This window comes from Pygocentrus nattereri, chromosome 2, assembly GCF_015220715.1.
Source record: "Pygocentrus nattereri isolate fPygNat1 chromosome 2, fPygNat1.pri, whole genome shotgun sequence".
Taxonomy (NCBI): Eukaryota; Metazoa; Chordata; class Actinopteri; order Characiformes; family Serrasalmidae; genus Pygocentrus; species Pygocentrus nattereri.
Genome location: NC_051212.1, coordinates 33,803,912 through 33,831,627, shown reverse-complemented (window position 1 = coordinate 33,831,627; position 27,716 = coordinate 33,803,912). Strand labels below are relative to the sequence as shown.

Genomic DNA, 27,716 nt, shown 5'->3' with positions numbered 1-27,716 from the left:
GTGTATGGCCCAGTTTACAAACACACAGCTGTTCCTAAACTGTCAACAGACAGCACTCCACACCAGTTAAATCCCTTTGACGATGATGCTCTCCACGAATTAGGAGCAGCAGGGGGTCAATCTGTGCACATGCCTATTAAACAGGATGTTGATGACATTACAACCACTGAATCACCCAGGCGCCGTAGACTAAGCCAGAAGCAAATAATCCTGACAGATTTTGGAGACACCTTGCTTGAATTTGAACACACTGTGCAAGATTTCAGTGAACTGTCTCTGGAGCTCCATCAGGCACCCAAGGATTACATTTCCACCTACGTTTCTCCTACATCGCTTACCTACTCTCAACCGTCAGATGAAAGAGCTTCTGAGAAAATAGTTTCACAGTCTTCATCACTCATGCCAAAGGCAAAGTATGTGACTGACATACCAAGTCAGAAACCTGAGGCAAAATCTGTGGATGAAATGCCAAGAAAACAAAGCCCAGGTGAGGAGTACATAAAGCGCCATGTTGAGGAAATTTCTGACAAGTTCTATAGAACCCTCTTTGGTGGAGACTATGTTTCTGCAATGGATGGTTCCCTTCATGCCAAACATGTAAACTCAGCAGAGGCCTCAAACTCATCCATAGTCACTGATGCTAATTGGATTGCTCTTGAGTCACCTGAGTTGACATCCAAACCAAATCTCTTTCCAGTTAGGCCATCCTCAGAGCCTGTGGACACAAATGTCGCAAGCAAGGAGCAAGTGCAAAACTTTATTCAGACAGTTTGTAATACACCACCAGAACAGTTGTCCTCTGGATGTGAGGCTGATGTTACAGTGAGCACTGTCCTTTCTGCACATACTCAGATGTCACTTGACTCAAAAACTGGGCAGATACCTCTTTTATCACAACCTGAATCTTTCAATTTTAGTACCACAGAAGACCAATTCAAAGCAACAGTATCGTCCAAAACAGCAACCCAAAGCTCCACACCTGTACAAAGTAGTATGAAATCAGCACAGCTATCAGGCTGTACATCTTTTACAACAGTTCATATATCACAAACAGAGTATAGATCATCACCCGATTCTGGATCTGAATATGTAGCTGACCTGGAAATGCCTATACATGAATGTCGACCCACGTCACCTGAATCTGCAGTCTCACTGCCTATAGATTCACCAATATCATTTGATTACCATTACAGATCAGATTCACTTGACTCATGTGCATTAATGGCTGAAATAAGAGCAAGTTCTCCTGAATCTGTAGCATCAGGTACTGATCAGGTACTACTCTCTCCTGACTCTCCTTTACCTGATTTCAGACCACTTTCACCTCTACCACCAGTTTGTGAACATGAAACACCTGTATTCACAGTGTATGTTGAAGAATGTAGAACTTCTGGTGGTACAGGCAATGAACAGTACTCATCCATGCATGTGTCAGATACTCAGTTCATACCACGGACATCTTATTTAATGGTTTTTGATGAAACAAATAGACCAATTTCACCAGGATCAATGATTGAGTTTAGATCTGTTACTCCTGAATCGAATGAATCCTTATCTTCTGTATCCTTTCATTCTGAAAGCTTAGACAGAGAAACGTCCCCTGAGAAGGGTTCAGAGTATGATCATTGGAGTAATGCTGATATCTTGATTGATATGCCTTCATCCCCTGAGGCAACAGGATCTTTGAATGAGTATATCTCACTTTCTTTGGATTCACCAGTACCTAGTTTTACACCAGAGGTATTTGACTTTTTAGGGCATGTAAAAGAATACCTATCATCATCATCCCAGTCCGAGATTTCAGATGTAGACCCTGAGCTGTCATTAGAGTGGTTGTTTGAGGGTAGACAATCATCTCCTGAATCAGTAGTATCAGTGAATGAATGGATGGTGCTTTCACCTGATTCACCTCTACCGAGCTTTGTTCAAAACGTATGTCAATTGGCCATGCCTACAAAAGAATGTAGATCTGTGTCACCCGAGACAGATTTTTCAGACAGAGAATATGATTTTGTTCCACCAGTAGTATCACCCCTAGAAAGTCGACCTTCATCACCTGAATCATTAGCGTCTGTACATGAACATAGACCTCTTTCACCTGATTCTCCAATACCACACTGTACTTCAGCAGTGTGTGAACTACATACATCTGTAGGAGGATATATATCTAACTCACCTGAGTCAGATCTTTCAGACAGAGATTATAGGCCGATATCACCCATAGCAGTACTGTCTGAGGACCGACCATCATCACCTGAATTAGTATCATCCGTAAATGTCCATAGACCATTTTCATCTTATTCACCAGTACCTGCATATAGACAAACCATGTCTGATTATGACATTTCATTAATCCAAAAACCACCATCACTTGAAATGGGATTATCAGATATTGTCTGTTCCAGCTTTGATCCCAAGGTCCCACAAAGTGCACTAAAGACACAGTCTCTAGAGTCCAAGATTTCAGAAACTGATAACTCAAATGAAATAATTTCAGGGAGTATGTTGAGTCATGACTCTGTGACTGATTCTATGATCCTCTCAAGTAGGCAGATTTTGAAGGCTTCTGAAAAATCAACAGAAAACCTCCCAAAGCAGCGTTCAGAACTAGATGTAAACAAACAAAAAACAGACGTGGGATATACTGTCAAGCCATTCATTTCTGAGTTAACAAATCAAGCTTCTTGTGCAATGAACATAACTGTAGTCCCATGTACAAGATCCTCACATCAGGAAGTACAAGATATAAATATAACTGCTGTTAAACAGGAGTTTGGTGAGAACAAAGTGCATTTACCAAAATTATCAGAATCAGTAGTTCCTGAACATCAGGCTCTTTTTGCACAACCCCTAACATCTACACCCATAGAACAGTCATTAGATTCATCACCCACAGCTAAATACAAGCTTGTTTTTAAACATGTTCTAAATAATCTTATGAGGAATATATATGATCCACAGTATAAAGGTGAAACATTTTGCCCTAAGCCAGGTGTTTTTGAGTATAGTCCAAGTTCACCAAATGTGGCATCAAGCTCTGCTATCGCACAAGGTCCTCTTTATTCTTTGCCTTGTCCAAAAGAACTTGACTCGACTCTCACAGAACAGTATTCTCCTGTTAGTGAACCATTGACCAAAGCATATAAGCAGTACTCCCTTCTGGTAGAGCACTGTTTTAACAGTGAAGCAATTAAGTCTGAATTTGAGAGTCATCCTCTTTCACTTGAGCCAGTGAATGAATATAAACCTATGACTCCTGAATCACTGATATTTCTTGAACATTTAAGAACATCCTCTCCTGAATCAACAGCATCAGTGGATGAGCTTAGGGCATTATCACCAGACTCACCAGTACCTCAGTATGTATGCATGTATTTTGAACCAGACATGTCAATCACAGGAGACAGATCATTAACACCGGAATCTGCCATAACAGAGGAAGAATATGATATGACAGCTGATCAATTAACAGTGACTTATTGTAGACCATCATCTCCCCAGTCAATAGCATCTGGAGATCGCAGACCATTATCACCTGACTCACCTATTCCAGAATTCAGAACATCTTTCCCAGAGAGTTCTTTGCCAATTTCTGGATATAGATCATGTTCACCTGACTCACTGTGTTCAGAATCTATAGAATATGAAAATGTTCTTGGAGATTTGTTTACTGCTGAGAAGAGACCAGAGTCACCCGATTCTTTTGTATCAGAAGTCGAAGATAGACCATTTTCCCCAGACTCCATCTCTGAATATAGGCCTAGGTCACCCGAGTCTATGACCCTATTATCAGACACCAGAGGATTCTCACCAGATTCAGTTAGTGAATGTAGACCATCATCTCCAGATTCCCCAACACCACAGTTCTCAACATTGTTGTTTGAGTTAGTGCCAGTGATAGGACACAGATCATCCTCTCTTGAGTCTCTGGCATCAGATACAGATTATGACTTAAATGTTCTTACAGATGCACCTTCTTCTTATAGACTTTCATCACCTGATTCAATGACAATGGCAGATGAATTTAGTCTATTATCAACTGATTCACCTATTCCAGAATTTAGATCGTCTTTCCCTGAGACTGTGCTTCCAGTTTCTGGATATAGATCATGTTCAAGTGAATCAGTGAGTTCAGAATCTACAGAATATGATGGTGTTCTTGAAGACTTTGTAACTGCAGAGCAAAGGCCAGAATCACCAGATTCATTTGTATTAGACGTTGAAGATAGACCTCTTTCCCCAGACTCCATCCCTGAATACAGGCCTATATCGCCTGAGTCTATGAGCTCACCTTCAGACACTAGAGGATCTTCTCCAGACTCAGTTAGTGAATATAGACCATTGTCTCCAGACTCACCAATACCACATTACTCAACATTGATGTTGTATGAGGTAGTGCCAGTAATAAGACACAGATCATCCTCTCTCGAGTCCCTGGCGTCAGACACAGATTATGATTTAGGTGTTTTCACTGATATGGCTTTTTGTCATAGGTCATCATCACCTGATTCAATAGCATCAGCAAATGAGAGTAGACCACTATCACCTGACTCACCTGTCCCAGAATTCAGAATATCTTTCACAGAAAGTTCTTTGCCAGTTTCTGGATATAGACCATGCTCACCTGAATCTGTGTGTTCAGAATCTACAAAATATGAATGTTTTCTTGGAGACTTGTTCACTGTAGATCAGAGGCCTGAGTCACCAGATTCGGTTAGTGAATGTAGACCATTGTCTCCAGATTCACCCATACCACAGTACTCAGCATTGTTGCATGAGGTAGCGCCATTTATAGGACACAGATGGTCCTCTCTTGAGTCCCTGGCATCAGATACAGATTATAAATTAAATGTTGTTACAGATGCAGCTTCTTATCAAAGACCATCATCACCTGATTCAATGGCATCAGTAGGTGAGAGTAGACCACTATCACCTGATTCACCTGTTCCAGAGTTTAGATCATCTTTCCCAGATAATGCAATTCCAGTTTCTGGATATAGGTCATGTTCACCTGATTCTGTGTGTTCAGAACCTACAGAATATGAATCTTGTTTTGAAGAATGTATCACTCTTGAGGAGAGGCCAGAGTCACAAGATTCATTTGTATCAGAAGTTGAAGATAGACCACTTTCCCCAGATTCCATTCCTGAATACAGGCCTATGTCACCTGGGTCAATTAACTTTTTATCAGACATTAGAGGATCTTCGCCAGATTTTGTTAGCAGAAGTAGTTCATTGTCTCCAGATTCCCCAATTCCACAATACTCGGCATTGTTGTGTGAGTTAGTCCCAGTAATAGGACACAGATCATCCTCTCTTGAGTCCCTGGCGTCAGACACAGATTATGATTTAGGTGATTTAGGTGATTTTACAGATGAGGCTTTTTGTCAAAGGCCATCATCGCCTGATTCAATGGCATCAGCAAATAAAAATAGACCACTATCACCTGACTCACCTGTCCCAGAATTCAGAACAGCTTTCCCAGAGTGTTCTCTGCCTGTTTCTGGATATAGACCATGCTCACCTGAATCTGTGTGTTCAGAATCTACAAAATATGAATGTTTTCTTGGAGACTTGTTCACTGTAGATCAGAGGCCTGAGTCACCAGATTCGGTTAGTGAATGTAGACCATTGTCTCCAGATTCACCCATACCACAGTACTCAGCATTGTTGCATGAGGTAGCGCCATTTATAGGACACAGATGGTCCTCTCTTGAGTCCCTGGCATCAGATACAGATTATGAATTAAATGTTGTTACAGATGCAGCTTCTTATCAAAGACCATCATCACCTGATTCAATGGCATCAGTAGGTGAGAGTAGACCACTATCACCTGATTCACCTGTTCCAGAGTTTAGATCATCTTTCCCAGATAATGCAATTCCAGTTTCTGGATATAGGTCATGTTCACCTGATTCTGTGTGTTCAGAACCTACAGAATATGAATCTTGTTTTGAAGAATGTTTCACTCTTGAGGAGAGGCCAGAGTCACCAGATTCATTTGTATCAGAAGTTGAAGATAGACCACTTTCCCCAGATTCCATTCCTGAATACAGGCCTATGTCACCTGGGTCAATGAACTTTTTATCAGACATTAGAGGATCTTCGCCAGATTTTGTTAGCAGAAGTAGTTCATTGTCTCCAGATTCCCCAATTCCACAATACTCGGCATTGTTGTGTGAGTTAGTCCCAGTAATAGGACACAGATCATCCTCTCTTGAGTCCCTGGCGTCAGACACAGATTATGATTTAGGTGATTTAGGTGATTTTACAGATGAGGCTTTTTGTCAAAGGCCATCATCGCCTGATTCAATGGCATCAGCAAATAAAAATAGACCACTATCACCTGACTCACCTGTCCCAGAATTCAGAACAGCTTTCCCAGAGTGTTCTCTGCCTGTTTCTGGATATAGACCATGCTCACCTGAATCTGTGTGTTCAGAATCTACAAAATATGAATGTTTTCTTGGAGACTTGTTCACTGTAGATCAGAGGCCTGAGTCACCAGATTCGGTTAGTGAATGTAGACCATTGTCTCCAGATTCACCCATACCACAGTACTCAGCATTGTTGCATGAGGTAGCGCCATTTATAGGACACAGATGGTCCTCTCTTGAGTCCCTGGCATCAGATACAGATTATGAATTAAATGTTGTTACAGATGCAGCTTCTTATCAAAGACCATCATCACCTGATTCAATGGCATCAGTAGGTGAGAGTAGACCACTATCACCTGATTCACCTGTTCCAGAGTTTAGATCATCTTTCCCAGATAATGCAATTCCAGTTTCTGGATATAGGTCATGTTCACCTGATTCTGTGTGTTCAGAACCTACAGAATATGAATCTTGTTTTGAAGAATGTTTCACTCTTGAGGAGAGGCCAGAGTCACCAGATTCATTTGTATCAGAAGTTGAAGATAGACCACTTTCCCCAGATTCCATTCCTGAATACAGGCCTATGTCACCTGGGTCAATTAACTTTTTATCAGACATTAGAGGATCTTCGCCAGATTTTGTGAGCAGAAGTAGTTCATTGTCTCCAGATTCCCCAATTCCACAATACTCGGCATTGTTGTGTGAGTTAGTCCCAGTAATAGGACACAGATCATCCTCTCTTGAGTCCCTAGCGTCAGACACAGATTATGATTTAGGTGATTTAGGTGATTTTACAGATGAGGCTTTTTGCCACAGGTCATCATCACCTGATTCAATGGCATCAGCAAATGAGAGTAGACCACTATCACCTGACTCACCTGTCCCAAACTTCAGAACAGCTTTCCCAGAGTGTTCTTTGCCAGTTTCTGGATATAGACCATGCTCACCTGAATCTGTGTGTTCAGAATCTACCGAATATGAATGTTTTCTTAGAGACTTGTTCACTGTAGATCAGAGGCCTGAGTCACCAGATTCGGTTAGTGAATGTAGACCATTGTCTCCAGATTCACCCATACCACAGTACTCAGCATTGTTGCATGAGGTAGCGCCATTTATAGGACACAGATGGTCCTCTCTTGAGTCCCTGGCATCAGATACAGATTATGAATTAAATGTTGTTACAGATGCAGCTTCTTATCAAAGACCATCATCACCTGATTCAATGGCATCAGTAGGTGAGAGTAGACCACTATCACCTGATTCACCTGTTCCAGAGTTTAGATCATCTTTCCCAGATAATGCAATTCCAGTTTCTGGATATAGGTCATGTTCACCTGATTCTGTGTGTTCAGAACCTACAGAATATGAATCTTGTTTTGAAGAATGTTTCACTCTTGAGGAGAGGCCAGAGTCACCAGATTCATTTGTATCAGAAGTTGAAGATAGACCACTTTCCCCAGATTCCATTCCTGAATACAGGCCTATGTCACCTGGGTCAATGAACTTTTTATCAGACATTAGAGGATCTTCGCCAGATTTTGTTAGCAGAAGTAGTTCATTGTCTCCAGATTCCCCAATTCCACAATACTCGGCATTGTTGTGTGAGTTAGTCCCAGTAATAGGACACAGATCATCCTCTCTTGAGTCCCTGGCGTCAGACACAGATTATGATTTAGGTGATTTAGGTGATTTTACAGATGAGGCTTTTTGTCAAAGGCCATCATCGCCTGATTCAATGGCATCAGCAAATAAAAATAGACCACTATCACCTGACTCACCTGTCCCAGAATTCAGAACAGCTTTCCCAGAGTGTTCTCTGCCTGTTTCTGGATATAGACCATGCTCACCTGAATCTGTGTGTTCAGAATCTACAAAATATGAATGTTTTCTTGGAGACTTGTTCACTGTAGATCAGAGGCCTGAGTCACCAGATTCGGTTAGTGAATGTAGACCATTGTCTCCAGATTCACCCATACCACAGTACTCAGCATTGTTGCATGAGGTAGCGCCATTTATAGGACACAGATGGTCCTCTCTTGAGTCCCTGGCATCAGATACAGATTATGAATTAAATGTTGTTACAGATGCAGCTTCTTATCAAAGACCATCATCACCTGATTCAATGGCATCAGTAGGTGAGAGTAGACCACTATCACCTGATTCACCTGTTCCAGAGTTTAGATCATCTTTCCCAGATAATGCAATTCCAGTTTCTGGATATAGGTCATGTTCACCTGATTCTGTGTGTTCAGAACCTACAGAATATGAATCTTGTTTTGAAGAATGTTTCACTCTTGAGGAGAGGCCAGAGTCACCAGATTCATTTGTATCAGAAGTTGAAGATAGACCACTTTCCCCAGATTCCATTCCTGAATACAGGCCTATGTCACCTGGGTCAATTAACTTTTTATCAGACATTAGAGGATCTTCGCCAGATTTTGTGAGCAGAAGTAGTTCATTGTCTCCAGATTCCCCAATTCCACAATACTCGGCATTGTTGTGTGAGTTAGTCCCAGTAATAGGACACAGATCATCCTCTCTTGAGTCCCTAGCGTCAGACACAGATTATGATTTAGGTGATTTAGGTGATTTTACAGATGAGGCTTTTTGCCACAGGTCATCATCACCTGATTCAATGGCATCAGCAAATGAGAGTAGACCACTATCACCTGACTCACCTGTCCCAAACTTCAGAACAGCTTTCCCAGAGTGTTCTTTGCCAGTTTCTGGATATAGACCATGCTCACCTGAATCTGTGTGTTCAGAATCTACCGAATATGAATGTTTTCTTAGAGACTTGTTCACTGTAGATCAGAGGCCTGAGTCACCAGATTCGGTTAGTGAATGTAGACCATTGTCTCCAGATTCACCCATACCACAGTACTCAGCATTGTTGCATGAGGTAGCGCCATTTATAGGACACAGATGGTCCTCTCTTGAGTCCCTGGCATCAGATACAGATTATGAATTAAATGTTGTTACAGATGCAGCTTCTTATCAAAGACCATCATCACCTGATTCAATGGCATCAGTAGGTGAGAGTAGACCACTATCACCTGATTCACCTGTTCCAGAGTTTAGATCATCTTTCCCAGATAATGCAATTCCAGTTTCTGGATATAGGTCATGTTCACCTGATTCTGTGTGTTCAGAACCTACAGAATATGAATCTTGTTTTGAAGAATGTTTCACTCTTGAGGAGAGGCCAGAGTCACCAGATTCATTTGTATCAGAAGTTGAAGATAGACCACTTTCCCCAGATTCCATTCCTGAATACAGGCCTATGTCACCTGGGTCAATTAACTTTTTATCAGACATTAGAGGATCTTCGCCAGATTTTGTGAGCAGAAGTAGTTCATTGTCTCCAGATTCCCCAATTCCACAATACTCGGCATTGTTGTGTGAGTTAGTCCCAGTAATAGGACACAGATCATCCTCTCTTGAGTCCCTAGCGTCAGACACAGATTATGATTTAGGTGATTTAGGTGATTTTACAGATGAGGCTTTTTGCCACAGGTCATCATCACCTGATTCAATGGCATCAGCAAATGAGAGTAGACCACTATCACCTGACTCACCTGTCCCAAACTTCAGAACAGCTTTCCCAGAGTGTTCTTTGCCAGTTTCTGGATATAGACCATGCTCACCTGAATCTGTGTGTTCAGAATCTACCGAATATGAATGTTTTCTTAGAGACTTGTTCACTGTAGATCAGAGGCCTGAGTCACCAGATTCGGTTAGTGAATGTAGACCATTGTCTCCAGATTCACCCATACCACAGTACTCAGCATTGTTGCATGAGGTAGCGCCATTTATAGGACACAGATGGTCCTCTCTTGAGTCCCTGGCATCAGATACAGATTATGAATTAAATGTTGTTACAGATGCAGCTTCTTATCAAAGACCATCATCACCTGATTCAATGGCATCAGTAGGTGAGAGTAGACCACTATCACCTGATTCACCTGTTCCAGAGTTTAGATCATCTTTCCCAGATAATGCAATTCCAGTTTCTGGATATAGGTCATGTTCACCTGATTCTGTGTGTTCAGAACCTACAGAATATGAATCTTGTTTTGAAGAATGTTTCACTCTTGAGGAGAGGCCAGAGTCACCAGATTCATTTGTATCAGAAGTTGAAGATAGACCACTTTCCCCAGATTCCATTCCTGAATACAGGCCTATGTCACCTGGGTCAATTAACTTTTTATCAGACATTAGAGGATCTTCGCCAGATTTTGTTAGCAGAAGTAGTTCATTGTCTCCAGATTCCCCAATTCCACAATACTCGGCATTGTTGTGTGAGTTAGTCCCAGTAATAGGACACAGATCATCCTCTCTTGAGTCCCTGGCGTCAGACACAGATTATGATTTAGGTGATTTAGGTGATTTTACAGATGAGGCTTTTTGCCACAGGTCATCATCACCTGATTCAATGGCATCAGCAAATGAAAGTAGACCACTATCACCTGACTCACCTGTCCCAAACTTCAGAACAGCTTTCCCAGAGTGTTCTTTGCCAGTTTCTGGATATAGACCATGCTCACCTGAATCTGTGTGTTCAGAATCTACCGAATATGAATGTTTTCTTAGAGACTTGTTCACTGTAGATCAGAGGCCTGAGTCACCAGATTCGGTTAGTGAATGTAGACCATTGTCTCCAGATTCACCCATACCACAGTACTCAGCATTGTTGCATGAGGTAGCGCCATTTATAGGACACAGATGGTCCTCTCTTGAGTCCCTGGCATCAGATACAGATGATAAGTTAAATGTACTCCCAGGTGCAGCATTGTGTCATAGACCCTTATCACCTGAATCAATTGCATCAGCAGATAATAGTAGACCATTGTCACCTGATTCGCCCATTTCAGAATTCACATCATTATTTCCTGAGAATACACTTCTAATTTCTGGATATAGATCATGCTCACCTGAATCTATGTGTTCAGAATCTACAAAATATGAATGTTTTCTTGGAGACTTGTTCACTGTAGATCAGAGGCCTGAGTCACCAGATTCGGTTAGTGAATGTAGACCATTGTCTCCAGAATCACCCATACCACAGTACTTAGCATTGTTTTGTGAGGTAGCGCCATTTATAGGACAAAGATGGTCCTCTCTGGAGTCCCTGGCATCAGATACAGATTATGAATTAAATGTTACAGATGAGGCTTCTTATCAAAGACCATCATCACCTGATTCAATTGCATCAGTAGATGAGAGTAGACCACTATCACCTGATTCACCGGTTCCAGAGTTAAGGTCATCTTTCCCAGATAATGCAATTCCAGTTTCTGGATATAGATCATGTTCACCTGAATCTGTGTGCTCAGAATCTACAGAATATGAATCTTGTTTTGAAGACTGTTTCACTCTTGAGGAGAGGCCAGAGTCACCAGATTCATTTGTATCAGAAGTTGAAGATAGACCACTTTCCCCAGATTCCATTCCTGAATACAGGCCTATGTCACCTGGGTCAATGAACTTATTATCAGACAGTAAACAATCTTCACCAGATTCTGTTTGCAGAAGTAGGTCGTTGTCTCCAGATTCCCCAATTCCACAATACTCGGCATTGTTGTGTGAGTTAGTCCCAGTAATAGGACACAGATCATCCTCTCTTGAGTCCCTGGCGTCAGACACAGATTATGATTTAGGTGATTTTACAGATGAGGCTTCTTGCCACAGGTCATCATCACCTGATTCAATGGCATCAGCAAATGAGAGTAGACCACTATCACCCGACTCACCTGTCCCAGAATTCAGAAGAGCTTTCCCAGAGAGTTCTTTGCCAGTTTCTGGATATAGACCCTGCTCACCTGAATTTGTATGTTCAGAATCTACAGAATATGAATGTTTTCTTGGAGACTTGTTCACTGTAGATCAGAGGCCAGAGTCACCAGATTCGGTTAGCAAACATAGACAGATGTCTCCAGATTCACCCATACTACAGTACTCAACACTGTTCTGTGAGTTAGTGCCAGTAATACAACACAGATCATCCTCTCTTGAGTCCCTGGCATCAGATACAGATTATGATTTAGGTGTTTTCACAGATGAGGCTTTTTGCCACAGGTCATCATCACCTGATTCAATGGCATCAGCAAATGAGAATAGACCATTATCACCTGACTCACCTGTCCCAGAATTCAGAACAGCTTTCCCAGAGAGGTCTTTGCCAGTTACTGGGTATAGATCGTGTTCGCCTATGTCAGTGTGTTCAGAATCTACAGAATATGAATGTTTCCTTGGAGACTTGTTCACTGTTGAGCAGAGGCCAGTATCACCGGATTCAGTGGGATCATTAAATCAGAGTAGATCATTATCACCTGACTCACCTATTCCAGAATTCAGATCATCTTTCCCTGAGAATACACTAACATTTTCTGGATATGAATCATGTAGACTTAGGCCTGCCATTTCAGAAAAAAAATGTGATTTGGACATTTTTGGAACGTCATCTCCTGATGCGACCCAATCTGTTAATGAACACCAGCCTCCTTCCTTAGATTCACCTATATCTATGTTTGAGCGAATGAAACAGGATGCAGTAGCATCATTGGAGGACAGACAGCTATCCCAGTCACAAACAGTGATTACAAATGTTACACCAGTCCCTGTAAAAGACATTGACCTTTCAAAAAGTGAAAACCAGACCGCATCTGAAACTATGACTAGTCATCTGTTCCAAGAGGCTGTCAAAATGGTTCCAGAATACAAACTTGTCTACAAAGCCATTCCTTTTAATCTTAGATCTAACATATATGACCCCCAATACAAGGGTGAAACATACTCCCCTAAAACAGGTGTGTTTGAGTATACTGGATGTAGAATGGAAGTTGTCCAGACTTGCAAAATGGACAAGCCTCATGGCATCATTGATCAAGATGATTATAAGGTACCATCTGCTGCTCTTGGTACTTCACAAATTACTAAGTGTTCACATAAGAGTTTAACCATATCCCATGAATATAATAATCAAACAAGTGATGAACGTATTAAGGAAAAGTCAGATTCTCTGATACTCGACAGTGATATCCGCCCAGAATCCCCTGAGTCCGTAACATCTGAAACATGGGGCAAAGATTTTGTTGAAAAAACAAGTCCAGCATTGATAGTGTTTTTAGATAAAGTGGTAAAACAGGGCAATACACCTCATGGCGCAAGGGATGTCGCATTGCTCCATACTGAACAATGTGGATCACAAACTGAGACCATCTCGGAACCAGACTACACAAATTCAGAACCTCCAGCAGGGTTCCAGAGGCCTTTCAGTGAAGACCTAAATAGTGAAAGCAAACCACTAGCCACCTGTCATGAATTTGTCTTAGAACCAGAACAAGGGACAAAGAATACTGAAGCTGATTCAGCAAACATGGAAGTCAAGAGAACATCTGTAGATGAAGTCTGTAAAGTCCTTATAAGCACCCAAGAAGACAGTCATGGAATGAGGATGGCCAAACAGGAATTGGAGTTTCAGGACAAGCAGGATCTTGAAGATAAATCTGACTATGCTACTCAACTAGCCTGTCAGCAGACCAAGGCAAGGGTAAGAGAGGCTTAGCATGTTACTGTACTTCAGTCACAGTTTGCCACCCTGGAGTAATCCTGTAACTTTCATAACAACATGATGGAAGGATTGGTTTTTGTTTTTCTGGATCTACTAACAAATCTATCCTAATCAAAGAGGCCTTGATCAGTGTGGATTTTGTGAATGCTGAAAAGCATAAATTGATAACTTACAAAAGGTGTTACTGCTTCTGGAAAAGCATGCATGGTTTGTCGTAAAACAATTCTCACTGCCTTTCATATGATTTTATGTTCTCTAAAAATAATTAAATTAATACCATGAGGAAGAACAGAATGCAAACATCTATCAATGCATGATCTTTTAGAGTAAACAGTGCAACAGTATAGATTTAATTCTTGCTCAAATTCAATTCCCTTTCAGGCTCTGCAAGAACTTTCAGAAAAGGATATTTCTTTCAGAGCACAACATATAGAAGGGTTAACACTAAATCAAGGAGACTCCTATTCTACTACTTTGCTTAGAGATGCCACTGACAATGAAGACAGCTCATCAACAGTCCAAGATAGTAGTAATGTGGCCATTTTAGAGCAAAGGCTGAAACTAACTGCATCCCCTTCAACAAGTGATGCCATAGAGTCACCTGCAAGTGACCCAAAGACTCTACCCAGTATACAAGAAAGAAACACATCTCTGAGTTCTGATTTGGAAAGTGTACATCATAAGCCTTTCAAGCAATCACTTGAGCAAGCCAAGACAACCTCTGAATTGTATCAAATACATACAGCTCCTTTCCAGTTCTATATGCAAGAATCCCACAGGACAGTGACTCCTAATCTAAGCAGCTCTACTTCACCCATTTTAAGGTTTGATTATGCCCCTCCTGATTACACCGATGTGCTTTCAAAGTCTCCAGGCAGTGTGGTGTCGCCAACTGACATGAGTCCCCTCTCACCTGTCTTTAACGAATCATTTTCTGACCAAGCACAATCTACAGATTTACCACTATCCACTGGAAATGAGCCTGCAAGAACAATTGGCTCATTTCAGCTTTCTCCAGGCTTCCAGCAAGTTCTTTCTGAATTTGAAAACACATTAGCAGCACTTCACAAGACTTCTACAAGAACTGCTTTGGCTCCTAGTTCCAAAGAAGTGACTCATGAGCTTGAGGTATCTGAACAATCCACAGAACCCATGGATGACATAAGGCTGATGGGTTTTGATCTGAAGGCCAAGCCACTCTCTGTCCATGCAGATAGTTTAGAGTCAGATCCAGAGTTCTTTGAATGCCTACAAACTTTTTCAGATATATCTGAGCCAGAAATTAGATCGGGAGAGCTCTTAGATGTGCCTGGTGCCATTTACCAAGTTGAGGAACCATCATCCTTACCAAGCACTCCAGACTTTGACTGTTTGACGGGTACCTTGAAGCGAAAAGAATGCACACATGAAGAAAAAGAGGATAGACAACGTCCCATATCTTGGGACAGTGAGGAGCTCGATTTACCCATTGTTCTTGAACCAGAGGATGAATATGTAGGTGAGCATGGTGAAGCATACCCTTATGGCTATGCAGATGAACACTCCTTTGCTGAAGAGCTACCTCCCAGGGAGGAAGCCCAGTTTGATGACGATGATTCTCTAGGAAGGGTAAGACTTGAGCATGAGTGCTACTATGGCTTGAGCAGCTTGTTTCCCCAGATAGAATGCAGCAATTCCAAGGCCCAAGCTAATAACCTCACCTGCGCAAAAGTTGACCTTTTTTAATTTTTGTCTGCTTGCACACAAATTTAACAACATATTTCAGAGTGGAACATTGAATGATTACCTATGAAACTATATAATGCAGTTTATTTGTGACAGTGACTTGGAATAGAATGGACTGTAGCTTCTGGATCTGATTCCTTATTGCCTGTTTCCCCCCTTAACGTTCTTAAAATTCATTTGGTTAACTATGATTCCCACAGTGCCATTTATTCATGTACTTTTAACCTAAATAATACTTACATAGCATTCAGCCTGTTCTAAAGGACAAAAGATTTGCTGTGAGAACAACACACTTTGGAATAAAAGAGAAAGAAAAGAACCTTAACAGTGCATTGGCTTTGCATGGTGTGATATGCAGATATATACAAGTTTGCCTGAAGTTTATTCCATACCAATAATGCATCTCCAACCCAACTCTCAGGATATAGCAGAGGAGCTAGGCTTGCTGTCTGATAGTTCAGAGGAAGAGGTGTTGACCACCCGAGTAGTGCGACGCAGAGTTATTATCCAGGTATTTTGTTAGCTGTGCATGTTATAAAATTATTATTATTTAAAAAAATTTTTTTTTTAAATTTAAGTGTGTGTGACCTTTTTAAAAGGTTAGTATGGATCATACGTAATTATACTTGTTGCTTTACTCCCTCCAAACAGTCTGACACCACTCATGTTCAAAGCAACTTTGTCATTTTTCAACAGGTGCTATTTTCTTTTAGGAGGGGGGTTATCTTCAGATAGGATCCAACCATGCACTGTTATCAGCACTGAGGACTCTTGCTCATGGGTTTTGTCAAAGTTCTTTTTTTTTTTTTTTTTAGAAACACTGCTAGTTACTGGTAAATACCAGTACTTGGCTGATGTTATGCAAGATTCTTGACTACAGAAATATAAATGTCTTATTTTGTGCTTATTACACCATCGGAGGACAAACTGAATACTTTGCACTCTGTGATTTTTTAAAAATGTTTTTCATTGTGTAATACAGTTTCCATCTCCACTGTACAGCATGAGTTAACACTTGTCTTTTGCTTTGGTCTAGGGAGACGATATACCTGAGATTCCCCCCCAGACAGTGACAGAGGAGCAATACACTGATGAATATGGAAACATAGTAGTTAAAAAGGTAAATGGTAACGATACTAGATACTATATAAATACTACATAATTATATTTTTGCACCTGTTTTTTTCATTCCAGTTAACACTGGTTTATGTCACTTTCTGTCCCCTTAGTGGCAAAGGACAGAAAACTTCAAATTAAAATTCCAGCTATCCTTAATAGTAGAATAGTGCAGATAAACATTTTGCAAGTACAATATCCAAGATTTTGTCCTTTTTGACCAGCAAGGACATGTCACAGGGATAATAAAAAGCAAACAAATCACTAAACACTTGTACATACAGCCTTACTTTTGTCTGCTACCTAAATTGATACCCTTATGTCTTTTCCTCTGTCCAAACAGATCACAAGGAAAATTATCCGCAAGTATGTGTCAGCAGATGGAGTGGAGCGAGAGGAAGTGATGGTGGAGGGAGGTCAGCAAGAAGCTATCACAGTAGATGAGGCTGATAGCTTCTCCAAAGTGGTGAAGAGGACAGTAGTGAGGAGTGGCGGAGATCAGACTGAGGTGTGTGTGTTTTAAGTATTGATTTTCATTCTTTTGGACAAAGCAAATTATCAAATGCTGCCCTGGCCATGATACGGGCTGCAATTGTAATTTAAAAACCAAATTTCAGGTTACCTTTTCCGAGCCATTACCTGTTGGAGGCGCAGCAGCCTCTGAATTTGAAGTAGAGCCTGTCCATGGTCGGAAAGTCAGCAAGGTCATCAAAACTATGGTAGTACAGGGCGAGCGGATGGAAAAACAAATCGGTGATCCCTTGTTGTCAGCAGATCTCCCCTCAGCAAAAGATGACTTTGAAAAGGTTTGTTGCTGAACTGTGTGCGCTTGGTGCTCTGAATCTTATCTCAATCTTAAACAGCAAATTAAATTTACATTATACTTTATATATTTTTTAAAGTTGAAGTGCTTTCGTTGATATTTATTTTGTCATGTCCAGGCTTTGAGTTATGTAGGGGGCTTTGAGAAAGTCAACTTGCCTCATTTAGTGGAGAAAGAGATGGTGAAGGAAGATGGATCTGTGGTCAGAAGGTCTGGATAGTGGCTTGATTTGGTGTGGTTTATAGGCACTGAATAACATATTACATTAATTTCGGGGACAATATATTGCTGGTATCATTTAACATATAGAGCTTTAACACCTGATCAGCATGCTTGAGAATTAATAAAGCAGAAAAATGCTTTGAAAAGCCCTAATTGGGAATAGCTGCTGCACAGCCATGACAGAATTAACCTCTTTTCACTAATATAGTAGATTGTACAGGAGCATTTTTCTAGTGCATCAGTTATTATTCAAAGGCCTTTGACATCACAGTATGAAAATATAGGGCTGGGATGATGAGCAATTTTGAAAAATTACAATGAAATGTCATTTTGAAAAATGGCCCTGACAATAACCTAATACAATAGTAATCTGTTCAAATCTGTCTGGAGAAATCAAATCTAGAGGGTGCATTGTGCTTGTGTGTGTGAACTGAACTCATCATTAACCTGAATAACGTCTTTTCTCTGCATGTTTTCAGTCATTTTAGAGCAAAAAGAAGACTGAAAGAATGGTGTTAAAATAGAGAGGCAAAGTATTCTTCCTAAAAACTTCTCATTTATGACAATTCGTTTGTAGGACTTGCATGAGGAAGACACGCACTCAAAAGAAGACAGTGGCGAAGGACGGCCAGAGCAAACACACGCACCTGGAGCAACTGGAGGACACTCCGGAGGCCCTGCGACCTGATGCCCTTCAGCAGCATCTCCACCAACTGCTCCAGCGCTACTGCACTCCAGAAGTGACAGAAGAGCCGGAATTGGTGGCAGTGGCAGAGGACGAAGGGAAGAGGGAAGAAAAGCAGGACACAAATGACAAATTTTCTACTGCGTAGTCAAATTCTAATTATGCTTGGCATTTTCTTGCGCTGTTGTGGCACGTATCCCAAAAATCTCAGCACAATATCAGATTGTGACCTTCGCCCCAGCTTTTGGAGTTCTGTGTTCTCCATTACAAATTGGTACATTTTGGAATGGTTTGAGTATTTTTGTTTGTTTGTTTTTTGTTTTTGGTTGTTGTCATAGTTCCCATGTTTCCCTCCTCTTTTTTTCGTGACCAAAGATAGCTTTATCTTGCTCTTGCTGATAAGTCTAGATTTGTTGTTTTATCATTCGTTAGCTATTGTGGTAGAATATCTAAACATTACACAAAAGCATCATCTTGGACATAAAACCATTTTCACAGACCTCTTTTTGCAAGAGAAAATAATGGGACACGTCAATATTACATAAAATGTATCCACTTTGAATGGAAAAAGGGAAAAAAAGCTGCAGCATAAACCTGCACTGCATACCTGCTGTACAACTGCACCAAATGCACTACTGCAATTAAACATGTTACAAATGATTTGCTCTAAATTCTGTCCAGAGGCTTTGGATAACTGACTGTCTGTTACTGGGGGCATGCTTACTGCATACCACAAACACAGGTATAACGTGGACAGTATTGAGACGATGTAAAAATGTAATGAATGTCATTGTGTAGTTCTCTATGATACCAGAATGAGCTTGAGTAATTTGTATTTAGTACAAGTGTGAAATCACTATCACCTCTCCACTGTCATGGTGGTCCGAATGCTAGATTTTGACATGCTTGCCTTTAATGTGCATTTAGAAAGTCATATTGAATGAAAGCTTAGAGAATTCTTCCTAACTCATGCTCTTGGATTTTTTTTTTGTTGGTCTTTCGCATATTTTCATGTAAGGCCACAACAGCTTTTGCACGGTGGACTCGGTCTGCCCTATATATGTACAGTGCGTGCGTGTGCCTATATGTGTGTGTATGTACGCATTTCTTCACCATGTTAACCTCCAGTCACAATACTGCTACCCCCTTGTCTGCATATATGAAAGTAGCCATCATTAATGTTACATTCTTATTTTAATCCACAATATTCTTTGTGCTGTCTGATTTTAAAACCTTCACCATTATTTCAAGGATGGATGTTATTAATCAGTAACCCCCAGAAAGACTCTTTGTGCTTATGAGCTTGATCTTAAAGTCCTTCCATATTAGTGGCGCACTTACAAAATCAATATCAAGGGTTTCGGAGCACTGTGAACACGGCTCGTCAGACTGTATGGAAGGGGGAAAGAGAATGTGGTGTTGGTTTTGGTTTTATTTGCTTTGTTTTAATTTCTGATGTTGCAAATGGTGTAAAATAAAGAAAGTGGTAATCTCACATCAATGCCATTTTCTTACGTATTTACCGTGGTTGCATGTCTTACGATGATTTTTGCCTCTGAGCCACAAATGACAGATTCTAGGCCACTTTCCTAGACCCAAAGTAAAGCCCATCTCCAATAGTGATTCTGTGTTGACACTGAAATTTAGTCCAGGTTTATGCTCAAGCCATATCTGGGAAACTGGCAGTGTGTCTTTTGATGGGTCTGTCTCTCAGACAGGGATTAAGTCTAGTACTGAACTAGCATGCCAAAGGGAAATTCTCCACTGAATGGAAAACCTAGTGCAAGGCAAGTCATAATTAAAATCTGGGAAACCAACACTATTAGTAAGACAAAAAATAATCAGTCAAAACAAAACAGTATAGAAATTCATGTAAAGCTAAAAAGTAATAATTTGTGGAAGCATCAAGTACCTAAAATACATATAAGACATAAGAAAATAACTGCATACTTCTGACTTAATGGGAGCTTTCAAAATAACCTTCAACCTATTTATGCCTATGAAGGTAATGATTTTAGTGAACGCAGTAGTAGCAATGCTCATTTTTCATATTGGTGGTGGTCATTTTTACACTGGTGGTGCCGATGTTCAGAAAACAGACAAAACATTACAACAAATGAATGATGTAGACAGAATGTCCCTTTTTATGGGAACACATCAACTTGCGCTACATTTCTGTTCTTATTTTTTGTTAATTTTCCTCACAGAGAATGTATGTGTGAGTGTTTGTGAAGTTCTCAGTGGTTTTCATGATGACGTTATCCTTTTATAATGGACAGTAGCATGCGCACTGTTAAGCTGTTCTTGAAATTTATTTTAAGCTCCAGGAAAAAAAATCCAAATCTTTGTGTTATTCATGAAATCAAGAGGGAAAACACAGTTTCTGACTAGAGACTACTGAGTTCAGGACATGATTATTGTTTGATAATGTTCAATTCTAAATGCTTTATTTATTAAAAAAAACCTAAAAAACAAAAACATTTTGTTCCCATGTTGGTGAGACCTACATACACAAGACCATCTATGGAGGCATGCACTAATGACCAAATGAATAATCAATACAACTATAGCAGCTGCAGTGTGCAAATGAGATAATAAATTGAACATGTAGTTACTGCAGTGATTCTGGAGTTTTTTCTGTGCCTTCCTGTATTTTTTTTTTCTTTTTGGTAAACTGATAATAGTTTTCCAATAGCACTTAGCAGCACAGGGGCCCTATCCATAAAGCATTAACATATTTTTGATTAGAAATAAGTTTATTTTATATAACTTAGGGTAATGCTGTCTTTTACAGTCTCTTAGGTTCTAGATATTAGCCAGGTGTGTGGTTCAAATGTCAAAGTACTAGATAACCCTTTGTGTAAAGTGATGCTAATTCCCAGGACTCACTAAATTACACTGAAATGCCCAAAATGTTCTAGGTATTAACTGAGTGAGAGATACAAACGCCAAAGTACCAGGTAAGTATTTGTGTTAAAATCGTAGCAAGTCACTAGACTGGACTAACTGTATTACACTGTAACGCCACCTATTTAAGCAATAAAGGAAATATGAAAAAAGTACATTCCAGGTAGTACCTGCCGATTACCTAGACACAAACCTGGGCTGAGAGTTAGTTTGTATTTGTCATGTTGTTTCTCCAAATAATCAACCAATTCTAGATATTTAACTTCTTCTCATTATTCAGTGCAAGTTAGTTTGACCATCTTGAAACTTACCACCATGTTGTCAAATAATTACTTAGTACAATTACCTGGTTAGTAACTAGAACTTAAGTTAGGGAAAGCTTTTTTTTCAGTCCCTTAAGTTATTAAACATGCTCATTCACCACATTGACATATTTAAGTGGGTTAAAGAAACAGCCATCACATCATATTTAATTGATATTTCTTTATTGATATGTCCTCTTAATGTTAGAATATTTATACTCTCACTTTTTATACAAGTTTGTATAATTTGGATTTATTTCTTAGTTCGAAGTCACAGCGATATAAGATGGGAATGGCTTGGGGCTTATAAAACATCTAAAGAAAAGAAAATACAACAGGCTAAATTCGTCTATAATCCATGTTTTTAAGATGGAAACTGATTCCTAAATTCAACATTGAAAAAGCAGAATTCAGTTCACTTTTCCTTGTTAAGTTGAACCAAGCAGAGGAGAAAATGATTTGAAACTGTGATACACAAGTCAGATAGTTCATATGAGCTAATCTGCAAATAAACTGTGTTAATCTCTCTAAAATGCTCCTAAATGATCCTTGTTTGTGCACTTTTCAGCACTATTAGTAATTCACTTTTGCGTTGACCGCAGCTGCAACATTGTAAGTATTCTGAAGCCAGTTTAGTCTAATAACTGAAGCGCTGTTTTAAATGGACATGCCCAGATAATAAAGCATAAACATTTTTTATTCTGTTTGACCCTACATAAAAATACCACAAGATGAAGATGATACTGAGAAAGAACTGCAGAAGGAAAAATGATCATGAGCTAATATGCATGCAGCCTAAGTTAACTGATCAAAGACTGAAATTACAGAGAAAGAGGAATTTTCGAGAATACCGCATGAGTGATAGTACACGATATAAAAAAAATCTAAACAAATCCATAAAACTCACAATACATGAATGAAATAAAATCATGATTGAACAGTTTGGTAGAGTACATAAGTCTGTTACATTCTTTATAACAAATATCTGTTTTTCTACGGTGTTCGTGTGATAAAGTACTGGCGAACACATACACAGAATAAAATAGAATAAAAGTAGAAACTATACGCTAATGCGTTCCTTTCATCAGTTTCACACATCACTGATGCTAAACCCACTAGAACCCTAGCAAACGGAACAGAACGAAGCTTGTAAACTAAGATCACGGTAAACTGTCAACACTCTAAAGGATAAAGCAGGAATAGCACTTCACAACTTCACCAAACGCTTATACATCACCAAAAACAAAAGCAAATCATTTCGTCTGATCAGAATTATTTTTTTTCTGGCATATTGCACTTGAAACTAGAAATATAGAAAAGCACTGATGTCAACGAAACTGAAGTGACTGAAATACACTGTTAGCCATATCCTTGAGGTGCCACTGACAGATATCGCACTTAGATTACTTTAATATGACCCTTTTAGACGCATGCGCTCTAGCGTTGGTGTACCACATTATTACTTACTAACCTTTCATTGTAATCGTGATTACAGAGATTAAACATTTCCTTTCACCCTAATATAGATTAATACAGCAACAAAACTGACACCCTATTTTTTTTTCACCATAGAAAATCTGAACATTTAAAAAAGAGAAAAGACTTAATGTCTTATGAGAAAAACTTGTGAATAGTACTCAGTGCACACACACACAAACACACGCATACACACACATCCTGATACAAAATGATAATTATTCTCCACCTCCGTCCAGCAGTGACGATATGTAAACAAGACTCGTAAGGTAGAGTGTGACGGATGGGGTTTGGGTGTAGGACACACTTGGTGGGCAGGACTGAAGCTCATCTAATATGAAGTGTCTTCATTTGAGGCCTCATTAACTGGGGGGAAAAAAAACAAACAAACAAAAAAAAAAACAGAAAAGGGTTATTTCCATACTTACAACTAACACCAAGTAGCATTTCTTTCTTTACTGGGGGTGAAGCTACCCACAGTTCTTTGCAGTTCTGGTTTCTGTTTAGAAACCTTCCCCCCCCCCCAATCACTTCTCTTCTTTATTTTTTTGTGTTACATGTTAATCTCTATGGGAGGCAAATCCTGCCAAAATGGAAACGAAAATTGTATTAAAATGTAAATGCAAACCTTTTTTTGTGCCATTTCTTTTTCCAAATATCTGCGCAAATATCCTGCCAAAATTCAAAATGAAATGAAATGTCTTCATTTGCAATTTCATTTTTCACATGAGAACGAGCTGTTTGTGACAAAAATAAAAAAAATTGAAAACGGCCATTTGTCATTTCATTTTAGTCGTTATTCTGGTTTTTCACGGCCAAATCTAAAATGAAAACGCTAACAGACAAAAGAAAACACAAACTTCACTTTGGCTTTTCTTCATGAAACGTAGAATATATGTGTCAAAGCTACAATCAAAATGTAAAGTTTACTTTACTACTAACAAGAATAACGACTAAAATGAAATGACATATAGCCGTTTTCAATTTTTTTATTTTTGTCACAAACGGCTCGTTCTCATGTGAAAAATGAAATTGCAAATGAAGACATTTCATTTCATTTTGAATTTTGGCAGGATATTTGCGCAGATATTTGGAAAAAGAAATGGCAAAAAGAGGTTTGCATTTACATTTTTATTGTTTTCATTTTCATTTCCATTTTGGCAGGACATGCCTCCCATAATTCTCATGCATTTTCTTATTCTAACAATGTTTTTTGTATACCAGTTCATCAGTTTAGCCAGTACTGCAGCGACACAGTTGAACAGGGTGGGGGTGAATCATGTTGGGCGACATCGGCACTACTGCTGAAGGTTCTGTTTCACTGGAGAAACTGAATCTTAATTACACTGTGATCAAAAAAGTCTTGCACTGTTTAACTACCGCTGATAATACAGCAGGTCATCAATATCGACAGATACTATGAGACATACTAGTCAGTCTGATTTTGACCCTTTTTTTCTGTATTTAGAAAAGAGCAGAAAATCCAGTGATTCAGAACACTAATAATAGAATCCAATGTGTTTTGAGTCACAGGTTTCCTCTTCTTTTCTAAGTAAAGAGTACCAGGTAGTCCATGGTAAATAACTGTAGATCAGAGATGCAGCAGATAGAGACCAGGCTGAAAAATGCTGCAACATTCCTTTAAGACAGGCATCATGAATGAGATTCAGACAGGTGCAATATCAACCATACCAAAGCACACACATACTAAGGACTCACTTGGTGGGCACAGTTGGTGAGCCGGAGCGGTGGAAGTGAATGTTCTGCCACTTGCTGTCACGGCGATGCCACACACGGGTCTCCTCTGACTGCATTGTACGAGGCATGTTGTTGGCGTCTATGTACTGAGTGAGCCTGATGTAAGCTATGCAGGCAGCATCCTCTCCAATCAGGTGCACGTGAGGATTCAACAGGATTGTGTGGATAGTACGCCTGTGGCTTTTGGAAAGAGCTGAAAAGAACAATATAATGCTGAATTATTAGAGCTGACAGTTACACAGAACATGTATTAGTATTTACAAACATGTTTCTTTGTTAAGATGTACAATCATTCAGTTGCACACGTATGTATATCCCCACAGAAAAGCACTGTCAACAGAACTGAACACTCCAAACCAGACCATGCCAAGCTCCAAACATCAACTAGAGGGGCACAAATCCTGGCAGCACTGGCCAGTAGAGCAGTGGACCTGTGTTCTCTGGAAAGATGGAGCTTCCTCCAGTAGCTTTGGAATGAGGTGGAGTGGCATTTGAGATCCAGAGCTAATTTTCCAACATCAGTACTACTTACCTAGTACCTCACTAATGCTCATGATTTTTTTTAAACACCATTTAAAAGCATCTGCTGCCCTTTACATTGTGTGAATGCATCATGGTGATATGCTAAACTCAATGTTAATGTCCGCTGTAGAAAAAAAATATATTTTTCCTTCTTGTATAAAAAGTTACCACAGATTCTGTGTTATCACTGGCTTCAATATTTAGTGGCTAACCACATACTCTGCTTTACCATAAGGGTGCTGTCAAGCAATTTAAAAGATGGATATGAAGTACATCAGCATAGCTGCTTCTGCGGGACACAATGACAGCACTTTATTTTTTACCTGCTGTAACCGGCAGTTTGTTATATAATGTTTAGACAAACAAAAAACAGCCTGAAACAACTTATGTAGGAAAAGGTAAAGAGTATGTAGGAAAATGTAAAGAGGTTGCAGTTTCACATTACATAGCGACTACAAAGATGTTTTAATGCATTCTCAACTTCAGGCTACTTTTCTACAATGCCTGTCCTATAGTTCTCCTAATTTATTAAGAGTTTCTTCCACTTCCCTGGTTTAGCAGTTTTCTTATATTAGTTTTCTTTTTGACTCAGCATAACAATGTTGGCAGTAAAATGGCTCTTTTTGTCAATTATCATTGATTCTTATTCGCCTTGATGACAACATAAGTGTTTCATGTATCTGGTAGTGCTATTTAGTAAACTGGTAGGCAAACTGATATGAGCGTGCTGAGGAAGGCTGTGTGCTGAAGTGTTTTTCTGCCTAATCTGAGTTCAACAAATATTTTGTCAATTATATGAGTGCTGTCCAAACCTTTTCCATCTCTTTTTGTTTAATACATCAAATTGTGCATTAGCTCTTTTTATAACTATTCACAAGTGAGCAGGAATAAGTGGCGTGATGGAGGATTAGATTTTTTGAAAAAGTGGGGAAACTGTAAAAAGTCATTTTCTTCACCATCCTGCAAAACGTGGCACAGGTGGTTCTCCTAGGCCTACGGTCACACTTTTACACCTGTACAAAGATAAGATTCAGAGCACTCTCTCTGTATGGTGAATATTTCAGTGATGCCTTACAGTTCTCAAAGTAGAACCTGTGGAAATCCGTTCCCTCCACCAGATTCCCCAAAGCCTCCGGTTCAAAGGAGGTCAGGCCAGGGTCACAAATCTTCCTGTGAGATAAATCAGAGGGTACAAGGTGTTTAATACCAGAAAGGATGTCAGTATCAGTATTTTCAAAGACAGTTTCATGTGCGCTCACGTATAAGCCTCAAAATCTCCATTGTTGATGGCCTCAATCAACTGCTCAGTCACTTTGATAATCTCCTGCTTCCGTGCTAAAACAAGAGATAACAAGAAAAGATCTTTTAGCATAAAAAATAAAGCATAAAAATGAAATTTCATCAAAGTACATGATGCTTCTCCAGACTGACACATGAAATACAACAGAAAGCGTTCAGTTCACGCTTTCAGTTTGGGGACCTTGGAGACACTTTCAACTGCTTTTACTTGCTTGTCATTAGGTCACCTCTAATTATAATGAGAAAGAGACTTTAACAACATTAGGCCCTAAGCACAATGGAAATGTGTGTTAGCATTAAAGCAAAAGGTGGTGGTGACAAACATCCAACAGGCTGGCAAATGATCCAAAGATCCCAGAATAACACCAAAGCTTGCTATGAAATCTGATCGAGTGCACAAATATGTACAACCATGTAATACCTACAATAATAAACCAAGCATTGCTGTATCATTCATACTCTAAATATTAACATCAATTAAATATGATGAATATGTATAAATTTATAAATAATTATTATAAGTTAGAATGATAAATATTTAGAATGCATTACATTTTAAAGCCACACTCAGTGTATTATAAGTAGTGTTCATTACATGTTATTATTGTCAGTAACTAAGAAACTCTTACATAGTGCACAAAGTCCTGCCTAGTCATAAGCCAAGCCATGCCAGGACATCTTAAAACAACATTACATGCAATAGAATAATAATATTTTATAGTAATTTTTTAAATATTGTATTTTTATTGTATTTGGAGCTTTTTTGCAAGATTCAAGTGACAGTCTTAAAAATCTTGTCGTTTTGGACAAAAATGATAAGTTATTCTAACTTATAAGTTGAATTTGTGAGCTCTAAGTACAGTGATACAAATTAAACTAAATGAAAAATGCATGTGTTTAGGACTAGGCAGGTCAGGACTAGGTCGAAAAG

The 27,716-nt window shown here is 39.5% G+C and overlaps 2 protein-coding genes across 27 annotated transcripts in view; one reads left to right on the top strand and one right to left on the bottom strand.

Annotated features, from left to right (window-relative positions):
* The window catches only part of ank2b (ankyrin 2b, neuronal), a 124,513-nt gene extending 103,373 nt beyond the window's left edge, over positions 1–21,140 (top strand). For 9 of the 16 annotated variants that reach the window (XM_037535258.1, XM_037535277.1, XM_037535269.1 and 6 more), the window contains 6 exons: positions 16,097–16,186; positions 16,712–16,795; positions 17,135–17,299; positions 17,409–17,597; positions 17,733–17,824; positions 18,414–21,140. In XM_037535258.1, the coding sequence (XP_037391155.1) occupies positions 16,097–16,186; positions 16,712–16,795; positions 17,135–17,299; positions 17,409–17,597; positions 17,733–17,824; positions 18,414–18,669 (876 nt within the window). In that variant the 3' untranslated portion in view covers positions 18,670–21,140. Of the gene's footprint in view, positions 1–503; positions 13,930–14,331; positions 15,559–16,096; positions 16,187–16,711; positions 16,796–17,134; positions 17,300–17,408; positions 17,598–17,732; positions 17,825–18,413 lie in introns of those variants that run through there. The other 7 variants (XM_037535282.1, XM_017712450.2, XM_017712457.2 and 4 more) reach the window with 6 other exon arrangements.
* A 756-nt stretch (positions 21,141–21,896) lies between these two features.
* Positions 21,897–27,716, bottom strand: part of camk2d1 (calcium/calmodulin-dependent protein kinase (CaM kinase) II delta 1) — a 101,283-nt gene continuing 95,463 nt past the window's right edge. For 10 of the 11 annotated variants that reach the window (XM_037535299.1, XM_017712466.2, XM_017712468.2 and 7 more), the window contains 4 exons: positions 26,746–26,821; positions 26,562–26,656; positions 24,926–25,157; positions 21,897–23,572 (listed from right to left, as the gene is read on the bottom strand). In XM_037535299.1, the coding sequence (XP_037391196.1) occupies positions 23,569–23,572; positions 24,926–25,157; positions 26,562–26,656; positions 26,746–26,821 (407 nt within the window). In that variant the 3' untranslated portion in view covers positions 21,897–23,568. Of the gene's footprint in view, positions 23,573–24,921; positions 25,158–26,561; positions 26,657–26,745; positions 26,822–27,716 lie in introns of those variants that run through there. The other variant, XM_017712473.2, reaches the window with a different exon arrangement.